This window comes from Gallinula chloropus (assembly GCF_964237585.1).
Source record: "Gallinula chloropus genome assembly, chromosome: 10".
NCBI classification, from domain to species: domain Eukaryota; kingdom Metazoa; phylum Chordata; class Aves; order Gruiformes; family Rallidae; genus Gallinula; species Gallinula chloropus.
The window spans coordinates 7,514,523-7,527,650 of NC_140095.1; the positions used below are offsets into that span (position 1 = coordinate 7,514,523).

Genomic DNA, 13,128 nt, shown 5'->3' on the forward strand with positions numbered 1-13,128 from the left:
CAACATGAGCTGACTTGATATGTGAGAAAGTGGCAGGTGAGCTTGCTGGTGCTTCCCAGGCAGCAGCAGCATAGAGTGGTGAGAGGGTGCTCAGGAAGGTTTGGGCAGTTGGAGGCACAGGGTGCACAGAGATAAGGACATGGGTGATGCTGGTTGCAGGAGCTGCCTGGGCTGGAGGTAGCGCCAGGGAGCCCCGGGTCATGATGATGTGACTGAGACTTGTGCCGTTGGCGGCAGGTTGTTGCAGGTCATGTTGTGTACCCAATGCCCAGTGAAAGGAAACTGGTGCCACGAGAGGCCATATACGTATTATCTCAGATATTTGTTATACTTTTAACCTAATTTGCTAATTAAATTTTCTCCCAGGGGATGTGAGAATAGTACAGAAAAAACCGGTTGCAAGTGAAGTGACTGCGGAGGTACCAATTAGTCTGGAAGCACCTGAGACTTCTTCACCCTTACTAATCACTCTTCTATTTCTACAGCAGTCAAAGAGCTAAAATGTGGAGAGGAACCAGAAGACTGTGGGCCCCTCTTGTGGCCCCTCTTGTTGCCCCTCATCAGACTTCCCAAATTGCATGCCAAGTCCTCCTTATCTCTTATAGGACATTGCTAGGATGACTGCTGCATTGCTGTCTTGCTGTACGCATGGGTGCTTGCATGGGTGCATGACTACACGCATGCTTCCCTTCACATGCTGCCCCAAGGTCCAAGATCATACAGGGATCAGTGAGCTCTGACTTCCTTTCCTGCCTCTTGGGGTAAGGGGAAGAGGCAATTCAGGAAAAAAAAAGCCCATGTAAAATAAACGTGGAAAAAAATCTTAGAGTCACCGGGAAAGGGGACCCCATGGCACTTGCAGAACCTATCCAATGTCACCTTAAAACTAACAAAAGACAAAGTTGTGTATGGTTGTCACTTTATTTTTGTTAAATTTTTTTCTTACTTTTTCCTAGACCCTGCCAGATGGTTTTACGTGTATCAGAGAGGTAAAATTTACACAAGTTTGACTCTTTGGTCATGTCATATTTTGTAGCAAAAGCTCCCTTAAGCCAGGAAAACAGGTTCCCCTTGGCTGAGTTTATTCCCACACTGGCAGCAAACAAAATGATTGTCAGTTTTCAAGTACTGAGTCCCTAGGTAAGTCTGCAGCCCAGGGAGCATCCATGTCCCCTCTGGCAAAGATTGAGCTTCCACTCAAACTCCAGGTCCTTCTGTTTGTGCTGCGTTCTAGCATATGACATGGCAGATCAAGTACTCAACAGTTCAGTACTCTCCATGTGAAGTTTTTAGATGCTATCAATGGGATTTTTTACAAAATCATCAGTGAAGCAATTTTGTAACTCTTGTAGGGAGGCTTATTTGCAAATTCACCTTTGAAGGGCTGCTTGGAGGAAAGCCATGTCCCAAAAGCACATTTTCTGCAGCATCCCCATGAAAAAGCACAGAAGCACCCTGCAATCCTTCAGTGCATTTCCGTGTGTTTGAAGAGGTATAAATGTTGCTACAGGCAGGTGAGAATGTCTGAGGAAAATAGATGAGAAACTGCTGTCCCAAGTAAGGTCCAGTGCATTGGAAGGGCACCCTGCTGTCTGCCTACCCTGGGAACTGTGAAAGCAGTGATGCTTCTCCTGACAAATAGAGTTAATGAGTGTGTGCAGGAACATTCAAAGTAAAAGTTGACATTGTGCAGTTCATGTATCAGGTAAAATTATTTGAACTAGTAGTGTGCCAGACGTTCTGGAGGTATCCCTTACCTCAGACCAAGAAATATTAACATTTTGTTCTTTTTTTCAGTCTCAGAATCTTAGGTTCAGTCAGGTACAACTCCCTCTTTCAGCTTGAACTGTTTTGCAATGAATTTGATGTTGCAGAGGTGGTATTGAAAATGGAGCTGAAAGAGTCAAAGAATCAGTTCAGGAAAATAGAGTAGATAGAGACATCAATTCCTTTTTGTTTTACTGGCTGGAGAGTCCCCATTTGGAAACTGACGTCTCCAGACAGGCAATTTTGGTGTTAATAACATTAATAATAATTTTTTGATAAGGGGCTCTTCAAGTTCAATAAAATGTATTTAATATTTGACACTTGAGTAGGTATCCTAGTGCCATTTTTAGTTGATGTTTGCCTTCAGCAGATTTTAGTTACCCCTTTGTAGGTTTCAGAGATGTGCAGGTACATGTGCTTAGCTGTCATTCTGGGAATGTCAGCAGGAGCAAGAACACAGGATTCTCATTATCTGCTGTTAGTCTTGTTGATTTGTATTTGCCAGATGGGATTGCTTAAAGACTAACACTTCATCTGGGTGGAAGCACCTGGAACTGCACAAAGATTTTGACTGTTGGGGATAGTGGAGCTGTGCTTGGTAGCTGCCTTTGCCCCAGGGATCTGGAACCACAGACCTCAAGGGACTTCACCAAAGCAGCATTTCCTACAGCTCTGCTTACAGCAAAGGGGGATGCTGAAGTCCAAGTGAGGTGTCTGCATCCATAATACAGCTTTTCCCTGCCACCCATAACTTTCTGCTGTAATGAGTGTTTATAGACTCAGGCCTTTAGTTATTTCTCTTCATGAAACTTGTAAATATTTGCAGTTGGTTTCCCGTGGGCAGGGTCTGTTTCCTGTGAGAACTGGCCAAGCAGGCATTCGGTCTGGAGATTAATTTCACAGATGCCATGGATAAACTAGAGTTAATTTTTTCTTCAGGTCCTTGCTCCTAAAATATATCTAATGTTTTTTTAATAAAAATAAGACGCAGTCTAATAATTCTTGCACATAATTTAATCCTCTTGTGCTGTATTTGTAAAATTACCCATTTAATCTAATACTTGTCAGTTTTACAATTAATGCTGGGCACACTGGCTGTATTTCACATCTTGATTTTTCTTAACTTTAACAAAAAGTCTATTTATTATAAGCAACTTGTTTTCAAAGTCCTCCCACTCGCTGTGGAGCCTGGCACTAGAATTTCACCTTCCAGCCTTTGGAAGCAGGGGACAGGGTCATTTGCATTTTTATTAAATCATCATTTACCCCTTCCCTTTAAACTGTGCTTTAGGCCTTGGGTTGTCCTTGGCCAGCCCTAACGATATAATGAGGCATCACTATAGCTCATTTGCCAGGCATGGAGGTTGGAGGGCTGGAAACACTGCAGGATTTCATGCGGCCATTGTAGGAAAGGTGTTTGATTCTTGCAAAGAAGACTGGTCCAGTGACATCAACCCTGGGCTGCTGTGCAAGAACTTGCTTGTGTAGAGGCAGCTGCCAGCAAGAGGAAGGCTAAATCTGAGCCTGATATTGTTGAAAACCACAGTTGAGGGAGAAGCTGATAAATGAGAAACAACTTTTTCGTGTTTTATAGTACACAGATACAACTTTGGCATTGTCTGTGGCCACCTTAATCTCTTCCACTTCTGCAGAAAGGAGTGTTGGATCTGGAAAACATTGATTAGGTGGTTTTGTGTGGAAATCAGTTGCTGAAGTGAATTACTAGGAGATGGGCTGTCAACAGATCGCTTTAGGACTTGACTTCTGCTCTCAGTCCTCTGCTGCTAGTGCTGGGAAGTTACTGGTTCGGTCTGTAACCAGCCTTAAACATTTAGGACCTGGTTTGGAGCAGTACTTTCTTTGTGTGGCTGTCCTGGATGTGCGTTACAGTACCTGTGCATTTCCAAGATAAATCAGTGCTGAAACTGTTTTCCATAACATGGCAGGTAAATGTGCCCATGTCCAATGGAACAGAAAGCTCTGGAGAAGTGAAGTATTGGAGCAGGTTGTTTTCCTTCAGAATCAATAGATTTCTTTACTATGGGCAAGAGGAGGACTGAGCCCTTGTGCCTGGCTCTATGATGGACAGAGGTACCCAGCTGTGGTGGAAAATCTGTTTTCCTCAATGGTGAAGCAATTTTGTCTGTAGGCATGTAGATGTATAAGGCAGCTTTTACACCAACAGGCTTAAATTACTCCAGTTCATCACTTGGATTCTGTTCAGCACAGTTTACCGCAGTCAGACACAGGGCCATTTACAGGCAGTCTAAGTATGGTAACCTGCAAATTGTAAAGGTAACATAAGGAAAAATCAGAGCAAATATGAAAAGATGTATAAAACAAGTCTCTCTAAGTAATTTCCAAAGTGTATTCAGTTAAAATATTGATCTACTCAAATGAAAATTCATTCTCTGCTCTTGAGCAAGCAGTAGAGAAATGAAATGCAGTATCTTTCATTAGCAGCAATCCATAAAATATGCATGTGCATACAAGTATGTCAGGATTGTTTTTCTCTGTAAGTGAAGCCACTGTTTATTTGGTTTGATATACAAAACGTGCCTATCCTGTGGTCTAAGCAAATGCACATGATGTTTTGCATGAAAATGCAAAATTAATTATAACCTGCACCTACTTTGGAGTAAGATTGCCACAGCAATTTCTACCAGACCCAGGCTTCATGCCCTGCTGTTAAAAGCCATAAAAATATGGGCAGAAGCAAATTTTAAATCAGGAAGTTCTACTTGCCATTCCTCCAATTTTAAACATGTGGCAAGAAAAACATCTGAGCAGAGCACAAGCCTGTTGTGCACTGGCTAAACAGGGCACAAGACCTTCAGGCTAGGATAGCGTTTGCTGCAGGTGTCTGGCGTGGAAGGGATTAACTCAGGAATGTTTTCAGCAAGTGCTGGGTGTTGAAAAAAAGAATGAGCATTTATGAGTGCCTGCAAGTAGAAGAAACCTCTGGGTTTAGTTATCGAGTCCATCTAACTGGTAAGCACAGATAACCCAACAAAAAAAATTAATTGTGCTTTGAGATCCCTACTCATGAATTTGGACCTTCTTGTTAGGGCTGAGTTCTCACTAACCATCCATAGAGTACCCAGACCCCCGAGGCGAGGGGCTCCACACAGCAGGGCAGGGCTTAGTTCCATCCAAAGGCATTCTGTAAGCCAGGGCTGTGTATCAGCTGCTGCTGGTCACACGTGTCCCCTGAGCTGGGGAGGTGGGACCACGCGCATCCCTTGCAGTGTCTGCTGTCAATCCCTAGGTCTGTTGTGCACTTGCAAATTGGAGAAGCTAATCAATTTTCAACCAGCAGCATGCCAGTTTCCCACGTTCAGACCTCTCAGGGTGTTCAGCAAGCTCCAAACAAGGCAGAACTCAGGAAGAACATGACATTAGATAGATCTCACTCACCATCATGCTTTGCTAATGAAACTTGAGATTTGCATGTGTGTATCTATCTGTATCTCTGTGCTTTTGCTGGCACTCGCCACCATGCAGCGAGCTTCAGTTCCTTAAGATTACAGTGTTTATAAGCACAAGGGCTGACACTTCCTACAGTGGCATCCCTGAAGAGCTGGAAGGCACTGAGCCAGTGTGATAATGAAAATGTAAATAAGACAAAATACAATATACACAACGAAAGGCAAGGAAGCAACAATTTCCCTTTTGGTTTTTTTGCCACTGTGGTTAATTTATAGGGTGTCAGAGAATGCAAGGGAACAGCTTAAAGGAGCTGCCTTAAGAGAAAACACAGAAAGGATACAAATAATGACCAAAAGAAGAATCTCCATGGGGGTGGAGACTACTGAGATGGAAATTATCAATTTGCACTGAAGAACAGCTTGTGTCCGTGGGTCCCCAGCCACAGACACTCTTCTGCTCTGAGGGCTGTGCTGCACTCACCTTCCCCAGGAAGGGAAGAGGGATCGAAGCCATGTTCCTGAAGGGAAATCTTTGCATGTGGGATGACAGCTGAGAAAAGCTTAAATGTGAATACTGATGGACATGAGGGAGGGAACGTTTGATCTGTGAGGCCTGTTAATAGGAGGTAGTTACTACTTAAATAGTTTCATCTTTTGAGACAGCTGTAATCATCAAATAGTACAGTAAATAGCTCTTTGTTGCCAAGTGATGGACAGAATAACCTAGCAAGTCTTTCTTCTAAGTCTTTCTTGTATTTATTTTCTGTGGTGAGGTTCCAAGAAATGCCCATGTCTGCTCTGTTGCATCCAGGCATGTTCTGATAATGGAACAATTTCTACTATTTTTAGAGCACATTTACTGGAAATTTGTTGATCTGGTGTCATTTTGAGTGGCCCCTTGGCCGGATCTAAAGCTTTTTTGTTAGATTTTAAAATATTTCCCTTGGAAAGGGAAGGGGAAGCAGATAAAAGCATTAACCCACGGGGAACCATCCGATTCTCTTCAGAGGCAGAGATTAATACTCGTTCTGGAATAGAGAACAGAAGGAAAAAACTGTCCCTTTGAAAGGGATGAATTTTTCATAATTTCCTTTCTGCAGTTCATTACAAAGAGCCACACTTCTCAGCATGGGAAATAGAATCAAATCGGCAACAATAATCTGGCTTACTTTTGACATTGAGGTATCTGTCTTGTGGGGCCAAAACTCATGAACAGATTGTTGGAAAAACCTGTTCTTGCAGGACAAGCTGAAGATTATGAGCTGCACCCTTCTGAAATAATGTCACTGAAGGAGGTTGGTATTTGCAAGAGACAATACATCATTATTAAATTACAATGTTCATCAAGTAAAATATTATGCAATATTTAAAAAAAAAACCCCAAACCCTTAATCTTCAGTCTGCCTGTATAAAGGACATCTGGATAAGCCAAAGAACTAAGAGTTTTGAGCTGTAATTCTGCAGATCTTGTTTAAAGCTATCATGGAGCTCTAGAGTAAGTTTTCCACGAGCAAGATTTTTTTTAATTGCTTAGTTTTTAGAATACTGACACTAAGTGTTTTTGGAAAGCTGGCTGCTCAAGAAGTATAGGGTAAACAAAATACCCAGCAAAAAAAGTAGTTATATCAAAGTGCTTTGCAAGAGTGTGACTGTTCTGACCTGTATCTTTCCTACCTCTGTAGGAACCATGTGAACATCCATACTGTAGGAATCTAAATCAGTTATGGGAGTAACCCAACAGGCTCGTTCTGATCCCTCGGTAGGCTCACCATGATGTGTGGCTGCGTAGTTCTTATTGTATTATAGGATATAAAGACTAGAGAGGTGGTATTTTACACTGACTGGAGGTCTGAACTTTGGGGTGACTCAATAGGAAATGTCAGTGGAAGCTGGGCATGTTTAACTGGTTGCAGAGTAGAGCAAAGCTCAGGACCAAACTTACATACTGCACAGCAGAAAGCGCATGGCTTCCTACTGAGAAATGAAACGACTGTGGAGGTCACCTGCAAACTGCTCATTGCACTGGGAGGCAGCTGGGGAAGGAGTCTGTGGCTACATGCACTTTGTAAAGGGTTTTAGGTAGCTCGGAGTTAACAGAAGGTATTTTCTATACAATGTATGGATTAGTGATGAGCCTCCCTAACCTGAGTCCCTCTCCTTTTTTTTCAACCACTCATTCCTCTTCCCTCATTTTAAGGAATTTCTTCCCCACTTTAAATTTCCCTACATCTTCTGTATTCTTTGTTTTTGTTGCATTTGTTCTCTTTCAAAGAAAATGTTTTGGTTTTTTTCCCCTTATTTCACATTATCTGTTCTTTTTCCTCCTCCATCTCTGTTCCTCTAACAGGAGCTATAATTTCTCAACTGTTTTCCCTCTCTGTGGACAAGGTGCCTCCCTCAGGCTCTTCTGGCCACTTGCCAGCAATCAGCAATTCGTTTTTCAGTGTGACGTGATGCTCTCCTCCTGTCCCATGCTATTACAGTGCCTCACCTTTGTGCAAGGGACCTTGAGCACAACATTTAAACATGTATTTCCACTGCCCAAGCCCCACAAAAACTGATGAACCTCCAGACAGGGGATTAGGAGGATGGTTTGTTCTGAATTCCTCAATATGTCAAACTAATTTCTTAATATTGAAACAATGAACTCCTGTTAATTAACCATATTCACTCACCTGTGTCCTCCCTTAGTAACCTTCATATATAGCAGTTCAGAACTAATTATTTGATGAAAAGATAGCTTTATCCTGGTCTGTCCTTTCACTGAGCCAGTCTGCTCTGAATTCGTGCCCTTCCTTTATTCAGAGTGACTCCATTTCCTTGCACATTTCAAGTGAAATCCTTGTCTTTCAGCAGGAATTACCCTATTATACTTGAGCCTAACAACCTTTAAACATTTTCTAGGGTAAAACATGTGCCATTTTGATAGTAAGGGGAGTGTCAGCCTTTCTACCAAGCACGGTATAAAACAGATGTAGATGGGATTTTCCTGTCAGCTGAAACCTGTATCTGGTCATTAAAGTTTAAAGACTCTCAAATTGATGAACATTAAGTTTCTGTATATATTTGGGCATTACCTGTACTGCTGGAGAAATGGGCTTCATGGGGAAAACATGCATCAAAAAAGAGGTGAGATTACAGCAATACAGGCTGTGGTATGTCTTGAATATTTTTCTTCCTTGTGGGAGAGTGATCTCTTGAAATGCACGTAAGTATTTCTCATCGCTGATCTGTTTGCCCAAAAGATCCATGAAGATGCAGGCTGCATTCAGTACAGATTCAGCAACTGTGGACATCATTTTAATTTCTCCTAGGATTCAAGTGACCTTTAGTGTGTCTGTAGTAAGCCTTTTGGTTAGCACAAAGAAGAGTTTGTCGTTGTCTAATATGCTTAAGCATGTCTGTTGTCTCACATTTGCACAGCTTTTCCTGAAGCTAGTACTTTGAAAGGCCTTTTCCTCCACGCTCTTTCAATACATAGATAAGAGATACCTGGTGCTGCCTTTTGGAGGAATGTATCTGCTGCCTGCCCTTCTGTTCTCAACACCAGTTTTGGCTGTGTGTATGGGGAGCTAATTGGCCCCCCATTAAGAAATTTGAGTTATTTCTTTATTCATACAGATTTTATTTTTCTTTCAAGAGATTGAAAACAGTTGTACAGATCAGTTCTGTTGATGGCTTCTTTTTCTCTATTGCTCTCGAGTCCAGTCTGTCCTATCCATCATGTTAAAAGAGCGAAGGTTACAGCAAAAGTAAATATTTCCCTGTCTTCTCTTTCAGATAAAATTGAAGATGAATTAGAAATGACTACGGTGTGCCATAGACCCGAAGGACTGGAACAGCTTGAAGCACAAACCAATTTCACTAAAAGAGAACTTCAAGTGCTTTACAGAGGATTTAAAAATGTAAGAATACTGAGTCTAGTGTGTATGTCCCCACCAGCCTCAACTGCTCAGCTGCATTTCGTATCATTCCCCTGCTAAACATTAGGAGACTTGTGCTACATGTCCCCTACCACAGCAAAATGAGCACAGTCTGCCTCGCCATCTAATATTTATGATGCTGTCATCTGCCTAAAACTGGGTTTGGCTGTATATTCAGTGCATAATATTCTCATTAAATTCCTTCCCCAAATGTCAGTAGGCACACTGCAATTTCCTCAACTATGCCAGTACTTCAAGATAACCCCAAAACACTTATGTGGCTGCTTATTTAATTCTTCCTGTCAGTTCCTCAACTTCAGGTATGAGCACACTGTTTCCTTGTGATTAGCTGCCCAGGATGTGTTTTATCCTTCCTCCAGCTGGAGGAATCTTGCTTTTGTAGTAGGGTGTTGTTTTGAGCACATTAGGACTACAAGGTCCTGTGTAAGCAGGGAATAAAGCTGGAGTGGCAGGAGCCAAAGAGAAGTGAACTGGTATCTAGACTGAGGAACTGAGAGAGGCTACAGGCTTTGAAGGCAGGAAACATGCCAGTTGGCACGACTGCACGTGCACAGCAGCACCGTGCTCGTCTTGGTGAACTCCCTGGTAGCCGTGAATCTGCAGCTCCACGAGCCTCAGCTTCTGGGTCACCTGCTGCTGCTTCTTAGGGACCATCATAATAAATAGAAACAGATAGGGATATTTCAGGCTACATGGAGCAGATGTTTTATGGGTCTAGAAGAGTGAATACTCATTACATGGTTGCCTGAGGGGTCTGGATTTAGTCACCCAGGTGGTTTATGCCAGCTGATGCTTTTATGATGATTAATAGATCAGGATTGAGCTAGCTCAGTAACCATGGTATGGTTTTTAAGTTGTCTTGCAGGACAGCTCCAGCATTTCAACTACCATCACAGTGAAATGCTGACATTTCTTGGAAACAAGGTCTATCAGGTAGAAACTTGCCAGAAGAAAGCTGGACTGCCTTACATATGGGCAGTATTGAGGGAAACCTGCTGGACATTGAGAAGGGCCTTTATTTTTGGCAAGTTCTTGGAATTTTAATCATATCTCCAACAGATACTTGACTTCTCCAAGGAGTCTAGTGGTTTCATTCTTTAATTTCACCACTCACCTAAGTGGGCCAAGGCATAGGTCAGCTGTATTTTTCTGTTTGTTGCATGTGTACGGTCTTTTCCACGCATAGGAGGTAATTTCATGGGTGAAGTTCTCTAGCCACCGAGCACTGATACTCTGAAGCCTCTTCATGCTTTGGGCAGTCAGCAAGAAATGCAGAGTTTGAGAGCACATGACAGGGTAGTGTTTGGAGTAGCGTTAGATGGCTGCTTACAGTGGGAGACTGAACTCAGAGTTCTTAACCGCTGTGGCTTGCTAAGATTTCTAAAATGCCTTCTGTATTGCTGTGTTTGTGGGAATCCCATGTGGGAGAGCACTCCTCCACGCTGAGATGAGCAGCTGGCTGGACCAACAGCTACAGAGCAGAACAGAGAGGCAGCTTTGCAGTTCACTCAGCAGATTTGATATTTACCTTTTGTCCCTCCCGATTTTGCTTTGCTACAGACATTGCCTCCCAGGGCAATGATGACAGACAAGCACATTTAACTTGTGACCTAAACCCTTTCCTAAGACTTCACCGAGGGTCTTGGTATTAATTGGGAGTGCTGGCAAGACCTTGTTTTATATCAGGATGTTGGGATAGAGCAGTCTGTTTTCTTCCAGCTGCTCTGCACACAATATGCATGAAGCTTTAATATCGAAGGTTTAAATTACAAGGAAAGGGCAGCTTTAGCATTCGCAGCCCGTAAATCATAGCTTCACTGGGATGAGTAATTATGCACAGCAGGCAAACTGACTCAGCTCTTACCATATTTGCTATTGTACCAAACCTTCTGCTTTTTGGGATGATGTTACAGTGCCATCTGGAGATTCAGGGTCCCTGTGGGAATACAGTAATTTTCCTCTCTCTGGTTTGCATTTACTGCTTGGTCTCAGTGACTGAACAGGTCCTGTTTAATCCTGAAGCAGCATCTGGACTATCACATGGCCATTTGCAGGTACTTGTACCAGATACAGAGAGAGTGAGGCCCCACTCATCTTGGCTGCAGCCACAGGACCTGAGTGGATGTTCATGAACACGGATGGTGCTTGACCAAAGACAGTCCAACACTACCTGAGGCAGCCTCTGGACTAGTACCCTGACTGGTCAGAGTCCCAGTTCTCGGTACTTTTATTTCTGCTCTTTCTTCATCTCTGAAATTCATTTCCTCACTCCCTCCAAGCCTTCCCAGCCTCTTCCAAGAGTGTCCCTCATCAGGTCTGGTGTCTCTGCACCAGACTAATGGATGCTTCTACTCAATTCAGATCCTTTGCCACTTGAAAGGAGTAGAGCACACTAACTGGGTCAGAGTCCTTGCTCCCTGGCCAAATATCCCCTCTCTCTTTGCCTTCAGCTTTCTTTTCCAGATGTGAAAGGGTGCCTTCCTCATCAACATCTCTTGATGCTGGGACCAAAAGTTGACTTTTCTCTTAGTACTTATCTCTGTCCCCAAGGTGCATTCTGTGTTATGTGGAAGGGTGTATTTTGCACCTTGGAATTAGCTGCTGTTGGGCAACCCCGAAAAGTTGAGGAGCTGTTGGAGTTGTTCTCGCCCTGTCTTAGTGTGAATGTTTTAGCAAGTCTGTGATGGAGTATTGTAGGAGATGTAATTGTCTGTAAAAAAGCAGGTTTATGGAGATTAAAGCAAGCTGTAAGATAAAGGTAGAAATTACTTGATACTTTAAGAATCACCAATATATCTCCAAACTGGGAGAACATAGTAAGAGCAACAAAATACATGGGACATGTGAATGCTTCAGGGTGCAAATCTGGATTGTGGATCCTGAGGGAGAACATGTTAGAGTCTGTCTGTGCTCAGCTAACCTAACACCTCTAGTTTAGCAAAGTGTAACTCCCTGAGTACTCCTTGTGCTGAGTTAGCTGAGAGCACTCTGATGGGCAGGTCATGAATAGCCCCACTTCAGTTGGGCGGCTGAGCCCTGCTTGTCCACACTGCACCTCTTCACAAAGCGATCAATGAAGTGAACTTCTGATTCTGGCAGAAGGACAGCAAGCACAACTTGTGTCTGACTTTCCTTTTTGAATTGTGATGTGGATTCAGCTCCTTTGTGGTTTGAAAGAAGCCTGAGAGGGTAGATTCAAACCCGTGACTCATGCTGGCAGTGCAGGTGCTCAATAGCTAGCTTTGTCAAAGTGAGGGGCTGTCTCTGGGCTTGGCTACAATACAAAAGATGTTCAGTGTTCTTGTTGGACATCTTAAAAGAATGAATAGATTAAAGAAATTAGAAGTGCTTACCTGAAATCTAACACCCTGCCATAGAAGGGATGCTATGGTGAGGGACTGTGCTTTTTTCAAGCTGCCAAGAAATTTTTCTTGAATGAGCAAACCTTTATCTTCAGTGACATTTAAACTGACACTCAACTTACCTGCTCCTCTTCACAGGAGAGATTTCTTTTGAGTCAGCTGTATTAAGTTGTACTGTAGCACTAATGAGGCCTCTTGAGCATTATTTGACTCTTATAAAAACAAAATTGCGATCAATTAAGTGCAAATGAATTGGTACTAGCATATGTGTCTGAAAGCAATCCAGTTATAGAGAGCTAAACAGGCTGATCAATGACAGCGCTGCCTCTCCCCAGCTTTCCTGAAGGTTTGATGTAAGCTTTCATTTGGCTTCCAGATGGAGGATCAGAAGCAATAAAGACCATGTGGAAATTCAGAAGATTTAATCAGGTCCAATGGCCAGAACTACTGCAGGAGCCTGGCTCTGCAAGGAGAGCGCCGGCAGCAGCTGCCTCTCCTCTGTGCCTGCCAGTCAGAGACTCAAACTTCATTTGCAGGGTTGTTAATGGTGGGCTGGGCTCTTAGTAAATGAGGGTGATGTCAAAAGCATGCGAGGCAGTGGTTCTTAGTGAAGATGATAACTGTATT

The 13,128-nt window shown here is 42.9% G+C and overlaps 1 protein-coding gene across 3 annotated transcripts in view; it reads left to right on the forward strand.

Annotated features, from left to right (window-relative positions):
• Positions 1-13,128, forward strand: part of KCNIP1 (potassium voltage-gated channel interacting protein 1) — a gene marked incomplete at both ends in the record, with an annotated part of 415,309 nt that overhangs the window by 389,219 nt on the left and 12,962 nt on the right. For 2 of the 3 annotated variants that reach the window (XM_084268620.1, XM_084268622.1), the window contains one exon: positions 8,976-9,100. In XM_084268620.1, the coding sequence (XP_084124746.1) occupies positions 8,976-9,100 (125 nt within the window). Of the gene's footprint in view, positions 1-956; positions 990-8,975; positions 9,101-13,128 lie in introns of all 3 variants that reach the window. The other variant, XM_084268621.1, reaches the window with a different exon arrangement.